The sequence below is a fragment of the Halichoerus grypus genome, chromosome 9 (genome assembly GCF_964656455.1).
Source record: "Halichoerus grypus chromosome 9, mHalGry1.hap1.1, whole genome shotgun sequence".
NCBI classification, from domain to species: Eukaryota; Metazoa; Chordata; class Mammalia; order Carnivora; family Phocidae; genus Halichoerus; species Halichoerus grypus.
In genome coordinates, this window is record NC_135720.1 from 42,799,535 (window position 1) to 42,819,852 (window position 20,318).

The 20,318-nt window shown below is 36.3% G+C and overlaps 1 protein-coding gene across 2 annotated transcripts in view; it reads left to right on the top strand.

Annotated features, from left to right (window-relative positions):
- MAN1A1 (mannosidase alpha class 1A member 1) overlaps positions 1-20,318 on the top strand; it is a 164,693-nt gene that overhangs the window by 45,757 nt on the left and 98,618 nt on the right. For both annotated transcript variants that reach the window (XM_078054798.1, XM_078054799.1), the window contains exon 5: positions 13,192-13,272. In XM_078054798.1, coding sequence (XP_077910924.1) covers positions 13,192-13,272 — 81 coding nt within the window. The remainder of the gene's footprint in view (positions 1-13,191; positions 13,273-20,318) is intronic.

Here is a 20,318-nt window from a genome sequence, read left to right on the forward strand (position 1 = left end):
GTGGGTGTAGTCCTTTGGGGCCCTAGGCTAAGGCCAGAATGGTCAAATCAAACCAAAAAGAGTGGAGGTTTTGGTTGAGCGCCACAGGGGTCTTTTCTAAGGAGTGCACAAGGGAGAAAGGCCCTGGGAGGCGAGGGAGACTGTTGATCACAAGGGCGAATGGGGGGGCGGGGAATCACATCAGGGACTTGCATTTGCTTGTGCTTCTGCAGGCTCTTCTGCAGGACGTGCGCTTGCATGAGGAAGGGGCTAGCGTTGTTGGAGGGCCCCCACAGGCCACTTGAACGCTGGTGCAGCAATACCATGGAGACACTCCGCTGAACTCTCAACACGCATCCAACAGCAGCGGCGTCCACTCTCGCACATACACGGCTTCAACCTTTGTCCACTGTATACCCTTAGCTGTATAAAATTCTGTCACTGTGTATTTGAAGTCTTTTAAAAAATCTTTGTATGTGTGCTATCATTCTTAACAAATACTTCAAAACCTATTATACACTAAGGAAAAGGTTCAGAATTAAGGAGACTGGACACTCGCAGTACTTCTTGATAATTTTGATTTGGGAGGACAACGTCATGTCAGAGCTAATCTAATTCCATAGTCACTGTTTTACCTCATATAATGAGGCTGACCAAAAAAGTTGTTTTAAAAAAAGGAAGAGTGTTGGCCCAGCTGTTTTTTAGTCATTCACTAATTTTGCATAATTGGTATTATTTTTAATCTGAGATTCTTTCACAGAAAGCATTGTAAGCCTCTTGTCCATCTGGTGTGCATCCGATACCTGTAAATCCCCATAACCAGACACAAGCAACATGCTGTATGTTGAGAATGGACAAAAAAAGAGTGTTTCGCTGTCAACACCCCCAGTTTGTGGAGCTCTGATCTCCCACAGGCCCAGTGAGGATACCAGTGTCAGAATATTAAAGATCAGTAAAACTAAATGTTTTTCCTAACTCTGTGCATTAAAAACCTGTATAAATTAAAAGTTTGAATTTTTTTTTTTTAAAGATTTTATTTATTTATTTATTTGAGAGAGAGAGAGAGAGAGAGAAACAGCATGAGAGGGGATAGGGTCAGAGGGAGAAGCAGGTTCCCTGCCGAGCTGGGAGCCCGATGTGGGACTCGATCCTAGGACTCCGGGATCATGACCTGAGCCGAAGGCAGTCGCTTAACCAACTGAGCCACCCAGGCGCCCCAAAAGTTTGAATATTTTGTCCCAACCCTCTTATTAATTGCCTTATATGCCCCATTTTGGAGATCACTGCCTTAAAGGACAATTAGATAAGTCTATGTTTAATCTGCCTTATAAATGAATTGAGAATATAAATAAGACATATTCCAATATAAACGGACCTTGGAGATCAATGTGTTCAGCTCTTTCATTTTAAAAATGAGAAAACAGACCCAGGGAGCTGGTGGTTTCCTCAAGGTTCTATAGCTATTTGATTGGAATGACTTGTGGTAGCTCTAATATTATCAATAGAATGGAGTATGAAAAATTAAAGCAATGAAAAAAGAAATTCTGTTTCTTTTTGAGAATTTGTTGTCTCTTACTAATATTTCTGTCCCACCTTGTTAAGTATAAGTAAATTCAGCTACCTACCTTTAAATAGGGCTTGTCTTCAGCTGTCTGTGGGAGAGAAAATGGGTAGTGGGTTCCCTCCCCATAGCCTTTTCAAAAAAGGTTGGGGGAATAGGAACTGGAGTCCTCCTAAATCAAATAATTTTTTTTCTATTGTTAACCAGTATTTGTTTGTTTCTTTGTTTCTTTAATTCAAGTACAATTAACAGGGTTATATTAGTTTTGAGTGTACAATATAGTGATTGAACAATTCTATGTATTTCTCAGTGCTCATCAAGATAAATATATTCTTAATCCCTTTACTATTTCATCCCCCCACCCCCTTCCCTTGTGTTAACACCAGTTCCCTGTATTTAAGAGTCTGGTTTTTTGGGGGAGGGGGGTTTCTTTTCTCTTTCTTTTTTCTTTTGTTTCTTAAATTTCCACATATGAGTGAGATCGTATGGTATTAGTCTTCCTCTGACTGACTTATTTCACTTAGCATTTTACCCTCTAGGCCCATCCATGTTGTTGCAAATGGCAAGATTTCATTTTTTTTATGACTGGGTAATATTCCAAGTGTAAACATCACATCTTCTACATCTCTTCATCTATCAATGGTCACTTGGGTTGTTTCCATGTCTTGACTATTGTAAATAATGCTGCAATAAACATAGGGGTACACATATCTTCAAATCAGTGTTATCATTTTCTTTGGGTAAATACCCAGTAGTGAGATTATTGGATCATATGGTAATTGTATTTTTAAGTTTTAGAGGAACCTTCATACTGTTTTCCATAGTGGCTGCACCAATTTGCATTCCCACCGATAGTGCACAAGTGTTCCTTTTTCTCCACATCCTTGCCAGCACTTGTTATTTCTTGTGTATTATGCCATTCTGACAGGTGTAAAGTGATATCTCATGTAATTTGCATTTGCATTTCCCTGAAGATGAGTGATGTTGAACATCTTTTCATGTGTCCTTTGGCCATCTGTATGTCTTTTTTGGAAAAATGTCTATTCAGGTCCTCTGCCCATTTTTTAATCAGATTGGTGTTTTGGTCTTAAATTGTAAAAGTTCTTTATATATTTTGGATATTAACCCCTTATGAGATATGTCATTTGCAAATATCTTCTCCTATTCGGTAGGTTGCCTTTTCGTTTTGTTGATGGTTTCATTTGCTGTGCAGAAGTTTTTTATTTTAGTGTAGTCCCAATCCTTTCACTTTGCTTTTGTTTCCCTTGTCTGAGGGAATGTTTCTACAGCCAATGTCGAAGAAATTACTGCCTATGTTTTCTTCTAGGAATTTTATGGTTTCAGGTCTCACATGTAGGTCTTTAATCCATTTTGAGTTTATTTTTGTGTATGGTATAAGAAAGTGGTCATTCTTTTGCATATAGCTGTCCAGTTTTCCCAAAACCATGTGTTGAAGAGACTGTCTTTTCCCCATTGCATATTCTTGCCTTGTCATAGATTAATTGACCAAATAAGCATGTGTTTATTTCTGGGCTCTCTGTTCTGTTCTATTGATCTATGTGTCTGTTTCTGTGCCAGGATCATACTGTTTTGATTACTACAGCTTTGTAGTATGTCTTGAAATCTGGGATTGTTAGGCTGCCAGCTTTGTTCCTTTTCAAGATCGCTTTGGCTCTTTGGGGGCCTTTGTGGTTCCATGCAAATTTTAGGATTATTTGTGCTAGTTCTGTGAAAAATGTTGATATTTTGTTAGGGCTTGCATTAAATCTATAGATTGTTTTGGGTAGTATGGACATTTTAGCAGTATTGGCTCTTCCAATCCATGAGCACAGAATATCTTTCCATTTGTTTGTATCATCTTCAGTTTCTTGGACCACTGTTTTAGTTTGCAGAGTGTAGATAGGTCTTTCACCTCCTTGGCTAAGTTTATTCCTAGGTATTTTATTATTTTTAGTGCTATTGTAAATGGGATTGTTTTCTTAATTTCTCTTTCTGCTGCTTCATTGTTAATGTATAGAAATACAACAGATTTCTGTATGTTAATTTGTATCCTGCATCTTTATTGAACTCATTTATCTAAAATTGAATGATTGAAGACAAGAAAGTAGATGTTAGTGCTACTAGACCTGAATAGTATCCAGGTCCCTAGTCTGATAATTAAAGAATGGCTTCCCCAAACCTCCCCAAATACTGCAGCAGTTCTTTGCTTTCATGACCCAGCAGTAGTCTGAGAAACTTTGGGATCATTTATTTAAAAGAACTAAAGCACAAAGGCCTCTTGAGCTAACAGACAAGGTAACAGAAGGCAGTTGGCTGACCTCAGACCACTACTAGGTGACATGAATGTGTTCTGGGGACCATGGGGACCTGTGAGGAAGCAGAGGGAATCTAATAGGGGATATCAGACTGTGGAGAAGAGCCAATTTTTTTGCTTCCTTACTTATAAGATAAAGTGATTGGACTATTGCTGAGTGATTGCTAAGCTACTGACCTTTAATGTTGTTTATTCAAAATTGTATTTTTACTTTTTTAATAAGAGTTTTATCCAATTAATTGACAGACTTGTGTAAAATGCCATTTTAGAACTGTTATTGATAATCTTGGTTTGTAGCTTTCAAAATATACTTTAAAAATCATAGCCACAGGTCTCAAGCTTCTGCTTATTATATAATACTATTGCTAATGTGAGAGGTCTTCAGACATATTTGTTATAGTTCTCTCTTTGGGTATTGTCATATTTTCCTTTAAAAAAAGTTCATCAATAACATCTAAATGATAGTACTTTTTATATTAAAATTAGTAAATAAAGTTGAGGAAAGTTATATTGTTTTACTCTCCTAATCATTGTTTTATAAAGTTCTTCAGCTTACAGTTTTGTAGTTGGTTTTAATATGTCTTTTATGAGAATTTGTTTTATATTCGTTCAATTTACCCATAGATTCAGGTGACTATATCAACAATTATGCAGCTTTCTTTGTGAAAACACAAACTTTTTCCATTTATTTGATGGGTGGAAAAATTGGGAAAGCTTAAGCAAAGAGAGAAAATTTCTTTTATCTTTAGGGATAACATGTAATATTATTCCAGCTTGGATAAATTTTTGCTTGCTTTTAAATTAACACTTTTTCCTGATAAAGTATTATAATTGGCAAAGTGAGGGTATTGCAAAAAAAAGTTAATGCATCCAAATTTATTACAAGGGAAAAATAAGAAGGAAACTGAAACAGGAACACTGCTGTTGAGAGTTGGTTTAACCTGTGGTGCTCCTGAGTATAAACCAATCTTTCAGTCAAGAATAAATTTGTATGTGAAATATTCAATTTGCATCACTTAAAGGTATAAAGTAAATGTTTTTTATTGGTTTATACGGTCATTAACTAAAACTCATTTTCTTTAATTAAGGCATAGCAAGTTGATTCAATTTGCATACTTGGTAGCACAGAGTTCAAATGGCTTTAATAACTGGCTTAAAATAAATCACTGGGATAATATGTAGGAGCAAGGACTTCCCAGGTGGAGCTTTGTATTCCATTCAAGTATCTGTAGAGGCACATAGATCTGGGCAGACCTCTAAGGGTAGACTCCAATGGGTGAGTTTTCTGGTTTTAATTCGAAGTAATCCTAAAACAAAGAATATAAGACAGATTCTTGGTTACTTATTATTCATTATTTCATTCATGTATTATTTACCAAATACCCTTTAAGGGTCAGTTACTTACCCTCATGGAGCTTATAGTCTAGAAGGAAAAACAGAGTACTTAGCTGGGGCCAGGTTCTCTTAGGAAGGAAGAAAGGAAAGAGAAAACCACCATTTAAAGAGTACAGAGATAAAGAGTATGGGGACATGCTAGGTGATTTTTTTCCATAGGTTATCTTGTTTAGTGTTTGTGACAACCATACAGGTTAAGGGGTATTTTCCCTGTTTTTATAGATGAAGAGGTGGTTATTTAATCAGCCCCAAATCATGCAGCAAGTAAGAGCTGTGGGTGAACAGGGTCTGTCTAACTCAGTGACCCTGTTTTTGGAGAGGAAATACAAAGAGTTGAGAAATATATAGGCATCCAGAGAATGAATTCTCCAAGGTTTGGCATGTAATCTTAATATCACAGTACTCATTAGAGTGCATTTTTCCATAGGTATTCAATAAATTCTAATTAAATGAATGAGAAGGTAAGCTATCTTGTCCTTCTTCCCAATAGACTGTGCTAGACTCAGCTAAAGACAAGCTGACAGGGTGCACAGGTAATTGTACTGTGTCATATTTTGAAATAGTTGGGAAAGATCTGGAGTTCATGTGTAGTTGATCTACTTGTTTTTATCTAGCCTACTTCCAGAAGGGATTTGTGGTAGCTCCTGGTACAGGAAAATCATTAACATAAGGACAAGTGATCAAGAGTTTCATATTTGGGCATTTCTAAATTCAGTTCTGAGCTTCCCATTCTTTACTGTCACCTAAAAGAAGTATTGTTTATCTACATCCTTGGATGGGAACTATTGAAAACTGTCTTCAGTATGAATTTTATAGAATATGTAGAAATTTTCTCCAGATAATAACTTCTTATATAAAACCTCAGTGAACGCCAAAGTTATATTAAAATTACTATTAAAAAGCATTTTTCTTCACTGAGGTGAAGTGAGACCTCTGTATGAGTGGCCGAGCTTTGAGAATGACAAAGGATAGATGATTAGCCTATCCCAAACACTTACCTAGCAACACATTGAGATGGCAGGCTTTGACAAGCCACCTGCGTTGTATCTTTGGTTGTAATGAATACTGTATGTTTAAGATAACAGAGGCACTGGTAGCAAAAGTAACTTTATCTCTTCCCCCCTTTTTATTTGAAGCATAGTTGACATACAATATTATATTAGTTTCAAGTGTATAATACAGTGATTTCACAATTCTATTCATTATGCAATGCTTACAACATTAAGTATAGGCACCCTTTGTCACCATACAGCATTATTGCTGTATTATTGGCTATATTCCCTATGCTGTACTTTTCATTCCTGTGACTTATTTATTTTATAACTGGAAGTTTATACTTCTTAATCCCCTTCACCTCTGGCAATGACCAGATTATTCTCTGTATTTATGAATCTGTTTCTGTTCTTGTTTGTTCATTTGTTTTGTCTTTTAGATTCCACATATAAATGAAATCAAATGGTATTTGTAAAAATATTTGGTATTCATCTGAATTATTTCACTTAGCATCATACCTTCTATGTCCATTCATGTCACAAATGGCAAGATTTATCCTTTTTCACATTGCTGAGTAGTACTTGTGTGTGTGTGTGTTTGTGTGCATGCATGCATACCAAAGGTCTTTTTTGGATTAGAGTTTTCATTTTCTTTCAGTAAATACCCAAAAGTGGAATTACTGGATCGTATGATATTTTGTTTTTAATTTTTTTGAGGAACCAACATACTGTTTTCCACAGTGGCTGCACCAATTTATATTCCCACCAACAGTTTAATGTTCCAGACTGTTCTTTTATCCAGACAGAATGCCACCCTATTTTTCAGGAAAATAAGTTAATAAGGTTCCCTTTTGGAAGGATGTAAATAAATTGACCTCAAAAAGCAATTTTGGATCTTCTCAAATGCCTGGATGAATACTTGACTTAGGTCCAGAGTTCTATGCCATAGACCATAAAAGAAGTGACTTTTATCTTGGTATTTGCCTTAGTCTGTTTTAGAGCAGCATTATATCCTTATGAGTGCAGATAAGTTAATTATCTTGTTGAATGGAGTTATTCAGTATTTTCTATCTGAATGCTAATCAGCGCCTGCCAGGGGTGATGATTTGCGTTTTGACTTTAAAAGGATACTGAGCTGTTCTCTCTGACAGTAGTGTTAGATTGGACTGCTACTCAAGGGTTCTTCTGGGCCTGCATAGCAAAACCAACCTATTCACATAGAGATGGTTATTTGCCTAAAGAACTTGCACTTTGTTCATCTTAAGGGTATATCATGTTACTTAAATATGAAACTAAAAGCTGCTAGGACGTATGTTACACTAAATTACATTGTTTAATATTGCAATTTAATCTGTTAAAAAGGAGTTTATGCTTTTAATCCTTGAAATATTAATGCAACATGCACCTTGAAATACTATTTATAAATAAAGGTGTCTGCTAAAGCTTAAACATAGGCAAGGTGTATAGGCCATTAACCACTCTTAATCAGTGGCTTGGAAAGTCTCATCTTGGGGCGCCTGGGTGGCTCCATCAGTTAAGCATCCGAGGACTCTTGGTTTCAGCTTAGGTCATGATCTCACAGTTGTGGGATCAGGCCCCACTTTGGGCTCTGGGCTCAGCTTGGAGTCTGTTTTAGATTCTCTTTCCCCCTTCCTCCTGCTCACTCTCTCTCTCAAATAAATAAATAAAATCATATATGTTAGTAGCAGAGCAGTTATTATTAAACATAGTTACTGCATTGTTGTAGGGCAGTTATTAATGCTTGCTTGTTTCTCGCTTGCTTGTTTCTCGCTTACAGTTCATTGAGTAAAATGAACTGGCAGGGAGTTTGGAGGAATAGCTAGCAAAGAAGTAGTCTCTGATTTGAGGGCTCAGAGGATTATCCTTAAAAAAGAAGTCTAAGAATTGGGACCAAATACTCAGAATATTATTAAAATACTGCTGAAAATAAAAGTCCTCTTCCAAGAGGTCTTTTTCAATTTAGTGCAATCAGATCTGTCATGCCCTGTGGAATCATAAGAATTAAGTATTCCTTTAACTTGGTTATAAGTTTGATTCCAAATAATTGTAAGTCTTGTGCAAAGAAATAAAAGTTCTTCAGGGGAAGTTTCTGCCTCTGTAGCTGCTCCATCAAAAGAAAACTATGGCTAAATCTCTGCTATAAGATAAATTTGTTATTCTAATGGTCAGGCCCATTATTTCACTTACTGAGATCTATTAAAATCTATCATTTTACAGAAAATTTTGGTGAATAAATTGCCTATAAAAATATCTGATAAATACCTAATAAATTTTTCTGAGTTGTTTAAAATGCTGTCTTGTCTAGTGGGAGAAAGTTAGTCTTTTAGGCATTCGTTTTGAAGCAAGAATTTTGAAGTGTTCACTTTCCCTCTTGCTCAGAGAGAATTGGGTTCTTTGTGCTCATGAATCAAATCTGTTGACTGAAGGAAGCCTTTCCCAATAGAGATATGGAGTATAATGTTTAAGGATTGGGAGAAGGAGACTTATAAAATGGTTTATTGATTAAACTTTTATCCATTTTAGCATTTTTTATCAGTTTATCACATAATTCACTTTTATGTGTAGTGAACCAGAGGCCAGAAATATGCAGGGATAAACTTACAGAAATTATAAGTCTCAGACACCCAAGACAATATGAGATTAGTACTGAGGCCTAATTTTTCCATGATTTGTCATACTCCCTTCTTGATTCTAGATGTGTCCTTATTTATACCATATATTTTATTAAATTTATATATGAATGTGGTTAGGTGTGTCCTTCGATTCAAAAGCTTTTGGTGACAGAAAGTCAAAATGAAAGAGCATTTTCTCCAATACAGATTTTTTTTTGTGGTTAGGCCTTCAGCCAAAATTTCCAACTTCCACTTGTTTATCAAGTGTGATATTAACGAATAGGTGCATACAATTTAGCCAGAAGCCTGGATATTCTTCTCAAACTGGCACTCACATATGACAGTGGATTAGCCCTAGAATACATGGAGTATATTCTTGCAATGTAACCTGACTTACAGATTTAAGGAAGGAAATTTTATTTTAAAATAAACACAAGATTAAGGAACCTGCAAAATTCACATTAATTCTTAGAAAAAAATCACAGAAGATTTTAGTGTTATAGGCTGTTTGGGGCTCCCTTTCTTGACATACTGTCCTCTCCCTGCTCTAACCCCTCTCTGTCTTTAGGCTAAGTCACTGGAAAAGTTCCAGAGCATCTTAGAAGACACTGCATGAATATTGATGGGATGAATATATTCACTTTAGATTTAGTAAGATTATTTTAATGGAAATCATAATCAGAAATGTATAAAAATAGCCTAAAACTCTGATTGTAGAAATTCCCTCTTGAAAATCCAGATATCCTATAAAGTAGATCAAACCCAAAAGGAAGTTTGGTCGGGATACTGTATCCCAAAAGAGGATTTTTAGCCATTGAGAAATAGGATTCCTGTGAGGGTCAGAGTAGATGCGTCAGTTTGCATTCTAGAATTTAGAATATTAGGATTCTGGAGTTTCTGATTTTCCAGTAACCCCTGCAGAAATAAGCTAAGCTAGGCCTTAGTTGATTGAGGCTGAGTTACTGTGCAGTGGGTAACGGCAGCTCTCCGCTGAGCGCTTTCCACCATGTGCCATGCGCAGTGTTTTATATTCATGGACTCATAGTGCCTTCTAAAGAATGCCTTGTCCCTTTTTACAGATGAGAAAACAGAGACTCAAAGAGAGTAAGTGACTTGCCTGGGATCTCACGCTCAGCTAGTTCTAGAAGCAGCCTTCAGTCCCAGGTCTTTCTGACTCTAGGGTAGTGTTTTTATGGTCTGTTGTTTCCAATATAGAAAACCAATTTGCTATGGTGGGATAACTTTTATTTTCTTAGTCCTTTTCATGTAAGGATCTGTAAAGAGTGACCAAAAGTGTCTAAATCTCAGTCTTCTGACCTATAACATAATGCAGCCCAGAATGTTGAAAGATCTCTCAAATTAAGGTTTCAAAATAATTTAGATTTAACTTTGATGAAAAGAAGTAGAAAAAATAATGGGAATTATAACGTCATTCCGGTTTTCAAAAGGAGAAAATATGATGACTCTTGAGTACTGCTAATGGTGATTTGACGTTTCTCAGGAAGACTTTTAAAGACAAAGACACAGCAATCACTGGAAAGCTTCATGGATTCACTAACAAGCCAGATTTGCTTCTTGGACAGGCTCTCCAGACTGTTAGATCCATGAAATTCAAAAGGCAAAGCAACTGACCTTGAGCGTGGTACTTTGCAAGGTCATTTCTCAATATTTTACAGACAGAGCAAGATAAACAGAATTTAGGTTCTAGAATACATTGCTGGATCAATAACTGGTTGAATAACTGTACCCAATAGGTGACTGATGTCTAGCTGAAGATATATTTCTGATGGTATTTGACATGGCTCAGTCTTCCACCTTGCAATAATTTTTATCAGGTGTCTATAAAAGTCCTGATTATCCAAAATTTTTGTAGGAGGAAGAGAATGCATATCTAATGAACCCATAGCCAGAATCAGAATATAAAATCACTTTAACAGGCTTTAGTAGGCAGAAATGTGGAGGACTGTTCTCAGGTTTAGAAACTGAAAAACAGGGGCACCTGGGTGGCTCAGTCGGTTGAGCAGCTGCCTTCAGCTCAGATCATGATCCCAGGGATTGAGCCCTACATCAGGCTATCTGCTCAGCAGGAAGCCTGCTTCTCCCTCTCCCTCTGCTACCCCCACTGCTTGTGTTCACGTGCTCGCTCTCTCTTTCAAATAAATAAAATCTTAAAAAAACAAACTGAAAAACACAAGTAAAAATAGAGAGTGATATGATTTGAGGGTTTAAATTCATTAGATTTTATTATAAGACATTGTTATCTTTAGACATAAGAAATATAGCTGTGTGAACTAAAATTAACGAATTCCCTTCCTTTTTCCTTATCAGTAATCTTGTGGAATATAAAAACTTTTACCAATATTTATACAATGCTCATTCAGAATGATACACCTCATTGATAAATTGCACCTATATAGAGTGTTTGTAGTCAAATTATATCAGGTGCATGTTGCAAATTATGAAATATTGTTAAACTCACCAAAGAGTCTTATGATGCTTTTGTTTAACTCTGGCCCAGTAATTCTCTTTCCTTTTTTTAAGATTTATTTATTTATTTGAGAGGGGGGTGGGGGTGAGAGGCAGAGGGAGAGGCTCAATCCCAGGACCCTGAGATCATGACCTGAGCAAAAAATAAGAGCCGCTTAACAGACTGAGCCACCCAGGTTCCCCGTAATTCTTTCTCCTAAGTTGTTTTCATAATCTTCCTTTTGCAGGAAACTTTTTGAAAAATATTTTAACATAAGCAGTTACCTACCTTTAATTGTTAGATCCTTATAACTTTTTAGAGAGAGCATGTGGGAATTAAATGAAAATATATGTCCATTTTTCTTTTCTGCGGTTGTTTCCTCCCACTAAAGTATAGATTCCCTGAGTTTGAGGACCCTGTCAGTCTTCATTACCATGACCGTCGAGCCTACGACAGTGCCTGGCACATGGTAGTTGCTTGATAAATATTTGTTAAAAGAAATAATATCTTGGATGATTTTTAACTAAGCTCATCTGTCAGATATTGACTCCATCTGGTATAGTTTACTCTTAGCCCCTATGATTATCAGTGAATGGTGTGACCTTATGCAAAAGTGAACACCTACTCAGTAGGCCAGTCAACATGAAAAGAAGCTAACTGCGGATTGACGTGTATCTTACACCTATTGTAGGTTAGCTGTGTTAAATTTTCTAGTAACAGCATGTCAAGTATTGTAAAATAATACAAGTATTGGTAGTAGTTACTAATTATATGCCACAATTATATGACCATTAATAAAGAGACTTGGTGCATTATTATGTGAGGAGATATAGGAGTCAGGATAACAGAGCTATGGATCAGAGGACTCCAGTCAAATTCTGATGCAACTACTCTTATTAGTTGTCTGATGTCACAGTAACCACTCTCTCAGTTTCTCCATCTGTACAATGGACATAAGACTAGTAATTATTTCACAGGGTTGGTGCAAGGATTAAAGGACATAGTCCACATAAAGAGATTAGCACAGGAATGATAAATGTGAATAATAAAGGCAAACTCCTTTATGCAGATGAAATTTCTTCTCAGAAAGATGTGACCATCCTACGCCACAGGCAGGAATTTGGGAACCAGCCCCTCGAACCCAGGTCCCTCCAACTCCAAATTCTATTTGCATTCTAGCTGTGCTGCTTTAACATGATATGAGAAGAATGCTAGAATGATGTTCAACTACCAGCCAAAATACAAAGGGTCCGAATGGCCTTTCAGGAATAAAAAGCAGGCAAATGAATAAAATAAAAGGAGAACACAGAATAGAAAAATAAAATGTCCTGGCCCTGTGGCATCTGCACAAATAGAGAATACTAAGTACTATATATCTTGTTGTTGAACAGAGGGAGGAAATAATTTTACAAATATTTTATAATTGTTATTTTTTTTTTTAAAGATTTTATTTTATTTATTTGACAGAGAGAGAGAGAGACAGCTAGAGAGGAAACACAAGCAGGGGGAGTGGGAGAGGGAGAAGCAGGCTCCCGGCCGAGCAGAGAGCCCGATGCGGGGCTCGATCCCAGGACCCTGGGATCATGACCTGAGCCGAAGGCAGACGCTTAACGACTGAGCCACCCAGGCGCCCCTATAATTGTTATTTTAATAGTCAAAATTATTTCATCTATTTACATGTATTTTGACACTGTTAAAAGACAGAACTTTTTCTCTTGTATATAAATTGCTCTGGGCAAGCATGTAAGAGTGAGCAAAATTTAAATATTTAGTCTACTTTATCATGATGGTATTTTTCTCAATTGTGTACTATCGTTTATGTATGAACCTCCTTTATTTTGTTTCCACAGAATGCTGAGGTTTCTGTTTTTGAAGTAAATATACGCTTCGTTGGTGGACTACTCTCAGCTTACTATCTGTCTGGTGAAGAGGTAAGATGAAACTGTTAAAATTACGTTTTGGTGGTAAAATTTGCTTTTTGTGGCATCTATTGTCATATTTAGATGGACCTCTAGCATACACTGAATTTCGTATAATATATACTCATTAAACGAGCACACTGGGAAAGTTGGGCACGACATGTTCTGAGGATACGGTGAGCAATGCCTTTTAAAAAGCCTGGCTCTGTTCTGCTAGGCGTGAGGTGATTCCAGCTATAAATTAGATATGCCTGTGGACAAATTAAAGAGGTTTAGTGCAGTGACAGGCTTGTGGATGAATTTGTTTTCTTTAAAAATTATTTTAATGTTAGCATAATGTTAGCTTAATTAAAACCTTTTGAAGGTGGAGAAAGTTTGACAAGTAAGGTCTGAAAATTACAGTATTTAAGAAACTGAGGAGGTAAGTGAGGTACTCAGCCTTCCAGTGAGAAGTCCTGTAGGCCAGTGTCCCTGTGTAAAGTGCTTTGGAGCTCTTCCTAGATTGAGACTTAATTAATCATCTGCTTGGAGGAAAGCAGCAATTTTTAATTTAGCTGCCTTTTATTGATAGATTAAGAAAGGATTTTTGTATCATCCTTATAAGAGCACAGATGCTATTTTCTTGAAAGGGTTTGGACAACTTTATGAGTATCCTAAGTGTCCACTAAGAGTTGTTGGAATGGACTTCTCCTTTAATGTGGACAGTATTAAAAGCTGACGTCAAGGAAAAACAGTCACATATTTCAATTGCATGTCAATCAGATTTGTGTGAGCCTCAGCATTCTGGCTGGGAGAAGAATGGATCTTACCCAGTATAGTATTCCATGTATTTCTATGCTCCTTCAAAACAGATTTAAGCAGAGCAATAAATGTTTAATGAGAAAAGCTGCTTTATTTTGTTCCTGTCTCCCGGGTACTTTCCTAACCATAACAAAACAGCCTGCACAATCTGAACATTCTCTCTTTCTTGAGATTTTATTCTCTACCATAGATATTTTTAAAGAATATAAATGACTCTATATCTTTCCTGTTTAAGTGTTAAGTTCTTTTCTTCATTATGGACCCTGTCACCGTATCAGCCAGGGTAAAGAGACTTGGCACATTATTTCTCTTTTTCCAGGCCCACATCACTTCATTTGTTCAGTTTGGTTTAGGATGTTCCAAGCCTTAAGCCAGGGAAGCCATATTTTTAAAAAGTCATACTGAAAATTAATATTATTTTAGCTAGAAAGTTTCTGCTCTTAGAATATTTTTCTTTGAAAAAAAAAAAAAAGAATATTTGTCTTTGAGTATCCAGTGCCTGGTATTCTCCTTCTTTTTGACATGACATACTTAGGATGAACTTGGTTTTAACTTTCTCATCATTTATGTGGCAGGGAGATAATTTGGAGGAAATAAGAACTGCATCCTTCTTTACCGGTGCTCAAATAGGATAACTGAGCATACAAAGCGAACCAAATAACATTTCTTTTAAATATGCATCATGTTTAATTAGGATATTTTTTCACTTGTAATGGTGTCTTAAGTTTATATACATCCATTACAAGTGAAAAAATATCCTAATTAAACATGATTATCTGTGAGTTTATATAAACTATATAAATATACCCACAGATATTTTGCCTATAGATAAAATCATTTGCCTCAGATCTTGTAAAGGTACTTTTTTTATTCCGTATTTAGCTAACTTTAGTAAACAAAGTACTACAAAGAACACCTCCATTGAAACACCTCCTTAATCCCACGCAAAACATAGTTTTTATTACGCCTTGATTTTCTGTATTGTAATTTTATAAAAATTACTAAAGGTATTTCCCTTCTTACATTATATACTTTTCGGTTTCTATAGAATATACTTTACTTCATAAGGATTCATCTACTCAGCATAGTTTTTGCATAACCCATCCCTAAATGTTGGGTTGTTTCCAGTATTCCTGTATTTTGTACGAGGTAGCTATAATCAGTTGATAAATATTTATTCTCTAAAGTGGGATTGCTGGATAAGAAGTGGTTAGTACTAGACTGTTTTAACATCGTTTCATCTTTTTTCCTCTCAGCTACCTCATCACTGACAATTTCTGACCAGTGTGCTCAGAGGAGTTGGCTATTAGGAATGTGGTCAAGAAAAACTATTTTACCCCAAGTCTGTACCTGAGCTATTTATCTCCATATCCAAATGAAAAAAAAAAAAAGGGAGAATTCATTAATAGAAAAAAACATCAACATAGCCAAATTATGAATTACTTGGTTTCAGATTGTTGATAAAGTTCTGTACTATACATTTTTATGTAAATCAAGGTATTTACTAAGATAGTCTAGGCAAATTCATCTTCCAAGATTACCTTATAGAGGGGCTACTAAATTACTGTAATTTGACATTCTCATTTCATTGCTGAGGCTCAGGAGTATTTTGAGAACATATAAATCACCATCAGAACCAGATAGCCCCACATTGATATAAGCGCAAAATTCTTAAATTTATATTGCAAAAACAGAAGAGGAAGTACCACTGGTTTGTGTTACATGCTCCAGGAAAACTATAATTAGAAACACTCAATAGTAATCAAGAATGCCAGTGGAACTGTAAACCCAACCAAAATTACAATGGTAACATGACATACCTGTTGATAAGTAGTTTGACTATAGGGACATATTCAAAAAATTTTAAAACACCCTAGCTCATTTAAAATATTTTGTAGTGCCATTAAAAGCAGTCAGCCACGGGGCGCCAAAAAATAATCAGCCACAAGATTTTCAGTCTATATAAGAAATGCAAACAATCTCAAGAATTACAGTTAGGATAGAAATAAGATGAATACCAAATAGGAATGTTCAGTATTAAATAGAAATAAAAGAGATAGTATCGCTCTATTATAAGCTCAAGGGAAACCAGAGTCCTCATTGGAGACAGTAAATAGCAGTATCTAGAATATCATTACCCAAAATATGTTCTACAGAGCACTAGTTTCTTTAGATCTGTGAGGATAAGTCTGTATCTGTATACACACTAAAAATAAGTTCAGAAAAAGCTACATCTTATATTCTGTCTGAGAAATTCACCATGTACAGAAAAAGAAACTAATTGAATTTATTTATCCCTGTGTTTAACATACTTCCTTAACTGTAACCTTCCTCCTTTTTTCTTAATTTAACATTTGCTAATCCTGAGTTACAAATACTGTTTCCCAGAACAAATTTTGAGAAACCCCAATGTGGAATAAGAGTAACCTAAGCAAAAATGATACTGAAAATCGGCAAATGCGAAACAAGACATTACAAGAGAAATTGATATATGTGCAAAGTAGCATGTATGAATATACCACATATTATTTGTTTTACAGTAGAAACCAATGGCTTTATTGAGCAGAAAGTGAATTTAACAGGATACAGTGATGCCACAGCCTCCTAGTAAGGGCTGAAAAACAAGTTGGAAGTAAGTCTCAAGTGGCCACAGAGAATCTCTGTGGCTCAGTAATCACTCTGGGCCGTCCTAGAATTAATGAACATGCCCTATTTTTTCTACCCTTGTCAAGACACAAAGGCCCAAGAGAAAGAGATCAACTGACAGTTTGGTTTACATGTGGCCCCTTAAGGATCTTGGGGAAAGAAAGAGAGGATATGATAGAAGTCGTCTATAGGGTTTGAATTCAGTATCCTTTGAACACTGAGTATAGATAATTCCTGAACATGAAATTGAAGCCTTATTAGAAGGGTGGGAAGAATAAATGTTTGGAAGCCAAAAAAAAGACACAATATCACCATGGTGAGTAAGGGTGTCAGAGGAAACAAACAAGCCATATGGAAACTGATAATTTAATGATATGCTTGAAAACACTCTTCCTGATTTGCAAAACTACTTTATTCTGTAAATTAAGAGAGAACATTTGGAACTACGAAGGTATTACTCCTCAGAGGAGACATTTGACTAGTATGTTTTATGTATGTGAACTAGAAAGACAAAACGCCAACTCCTGGATGCTAAAACGACTGAAGAACTAGCTTTCGATGAAAAAAAAGATAACAGAGACATCTGATCTAACACTGGGGAAACACACATAATGGATTCTTATATTAGATCAGTTTACTCTGCCAGGATATCCTTCATTTCAAAGGGAGCAAAAGTATTTTTCCCCAAATTCACCAAAAGAAATCCAGTGCTCCATACACCCGTACAAAAGATTGCTAAAGGGCTTCCTGCAAAGAGAAGTAGCTAATGCCACTAAGTTTAGGAATGTCAAGGGAGAAAACATATAGGAGGGGGGTAGGATTTTGGAGTGGGGAAGAGAGAAATAAGATGGAGAATGTGAGTTTATTGGTAGAAGGATTTACTGTTTTCACATAATAGGATTCAGATATTTGGGCTATCTAGGGGGCTAGCCCTCGATTTTGTAGAGTGTATTTAGTGATGAATAATTATAAAAGTGTTTAGAAATCTCTTAGAAAATCAGGATGTATTGATGGTGTTGCCTTTCAAACTGTGTCTGCCACAGTCCATAAGGATAAAGTCATCTTCTAGACCATCCGTCTCCTGCCTTATTCTGCAAAGAAATTAAAGTGACTTACAAGAAATGTGCATAACACGCACAGAGCTGTTGAAAACAGAGAATAAAGTCAGACTATATTTTTTAATTTAAGTTTTTATTTTAATTCCAGTTAGTTAGCATACAATGTTATAATAGTTTCAGGTGTACAATATAGTAATTGAACAGTTCCATACATCAGTCTGTGCTCAGTAAGACAAGTGCACTCCTTTATCCCCACCATCTGTTTCACCCATCCCCCCACCCATCGCCCCTCTAGTAACCATCACTTTGTTTCCTATAATTAAGAGTCTGTTTCTTACTTTGTCTCTGTCGCTCTTTCTCTTTCTGTCTCTCTATTTTTTCCCTTTTTTTTGTTTGTTTCTTAAATTCCACATATGAGTGAAATCATGTGGTATTTGTCTTTCTCTGACTGATAAAAGTCAGAGAATATTAAAGTTGCAGGTAAGATTAATAAACAGCTGGTACAGCCAAGTAGGCTGTGGGCAGAAATTTGTCTTTGGGTTTCCTAGCAGCCAGAGCAAAAAAGGGGAGAAAATTAATAGTAATTTGGTTTTCCTTTTTTTATGAACACTAAAAATTGGATAACATAAAATTACCCACAAATAATATCACCTTATACATACTAAATTTTCCATAAAATGTAGAACTATCTGGTATAAACAGGAAGGAGAAAAAAAAAACAGATCCACCAGAAATACATTAACATTCCCCAAATCCTGCCTGTAAAAATTGGGCTCAGATTTATCCTGTCTGGATAGTAGTTTAATCATGGTCTCTAATAAAGTTGATTGGAATCCAGGAAGCAAAGATATCAATAGAGGGCGTACTTGCAAACACACACACACACACACACACACACACACACACACACACACACACAAAGATTTAAAACACATGATCATAATACCCTAAGAGCAAAATATATTAAGCCTAGGGGTACCAGGTGCTCAGTCAATTAAGTGTGGGACTCTTGACTTGGGCTGAGGTCATGATCTCAGCATTATGGGATCGAGCCCCATCTCAGCCTCCACACTCAGTGTGGAGTCTGCTTTTGAGATCCTCTCCCTCTGCCCCTCCCCCCACTAATGCTTTCTCCCTCTCTCTTTAAAATAAATAAATAAGGGCGCCTGGGTGGCTCAGTTGGTTAAGCGACTGCCTTCGGCTCAGATCATGATCCTGGAGACCCAGGATCGAGTCCCGCATCGGGCTCCCTGCTCAGCAGGGAGTCTGCTTCTCCCTCTGACCCTCCCCCCTCTCATGTGCTCTCTCTCTCTCATTCTCTCTCTCAAATAAATAAATAAAATCTTAAAAAAAATAAAATAAAATAAATAAATAAATAAAATCTTTAAAAGAAATTAAGCCTGTATAATGAATAAATGACATCTGAGCAATGCAGTTAAAAAGGAGGCTTGAAATAATGGCATAATGAAATAGAAAAATTAGGTAACCAAATTCTTGATCAATATTTATTATACGTGATAGACAATGAAAATTTTTTAGTAAAATTTATGTATAATGCCACAATCAAAATATAACACTGGGCATAAATGATACACATATTTAAAATTGTGAAACTACTTGCAATTTTAAAAATCATCTCTTAACTGGATCGGGAGTGAATCTATAATATTAAGGTAGACTACTCAGCAAACAACTAAAGTATAAGCATCCCTTTAAATTCTGTGGAAAGTAGCCCATGTTTTTCTAGAGAAATACATTTTAAATGTTTACATTATGAAAAAATTACTATATGGTTAATGGTTATATGGAGTCTATATTAGAGGAAAAGAATCAAGAAGAAAGAGAAATAATAAAAATTAAGAACATTAAATACATTGTAAAATGAGAAAAGGGCTGGATTTACAAAGCTTTTTCTCACTCCTTTTCATCAATATTCTCTTTTTTTTTTTTAGAGAGAGAGGGGGAGGGTCAGAGAGAGAGGAAGAGAAAGAATCTCAAGCAGACTCCCTGCTTAGTGCAGTGGGGGGCTCAATCTCAAGACTCCGAGATCATGACCTGAGCCTAAATCAAGAGTCAGAAGCTTAACCGACTGAACCACCCAGGCAAGCATCAGTATTCTTACTGAGAATAATTGTCTGGGAAAGAACCATATTGGATGAGTTGGTTAGAGGGGCTCCATCTGCAGGAAAGCTCCCATGGGGGTGTGTGTGTGTTTGGGCAGTGTAGTGCACTGACATGGCGGTGAGATTGGACAGCCGTGCAAATAAAACACTGAGTCACAACCTGAGAGAAGTAGCTCTTCAGTGATGCATTCGGGCCACGTGATGCAGTGTCCTTTGCACTGGGACATACCTGAAAATAAAAGCACCTCAAATCCCTGCCCTGTGGATTTTAGTTTCTGCTGAGGAAATGTAACTCTCATAAACCCAAACTGGGAAACTTGGACAGACCTGTAAGAAAAAAGGTTTGTGTTTTGGTTTGTTAGTTTTGTTTTTGCTGTGATAGGATGAGAAGGCAGAAAACTGACTTAAGGATATCCACATGACCCGACCA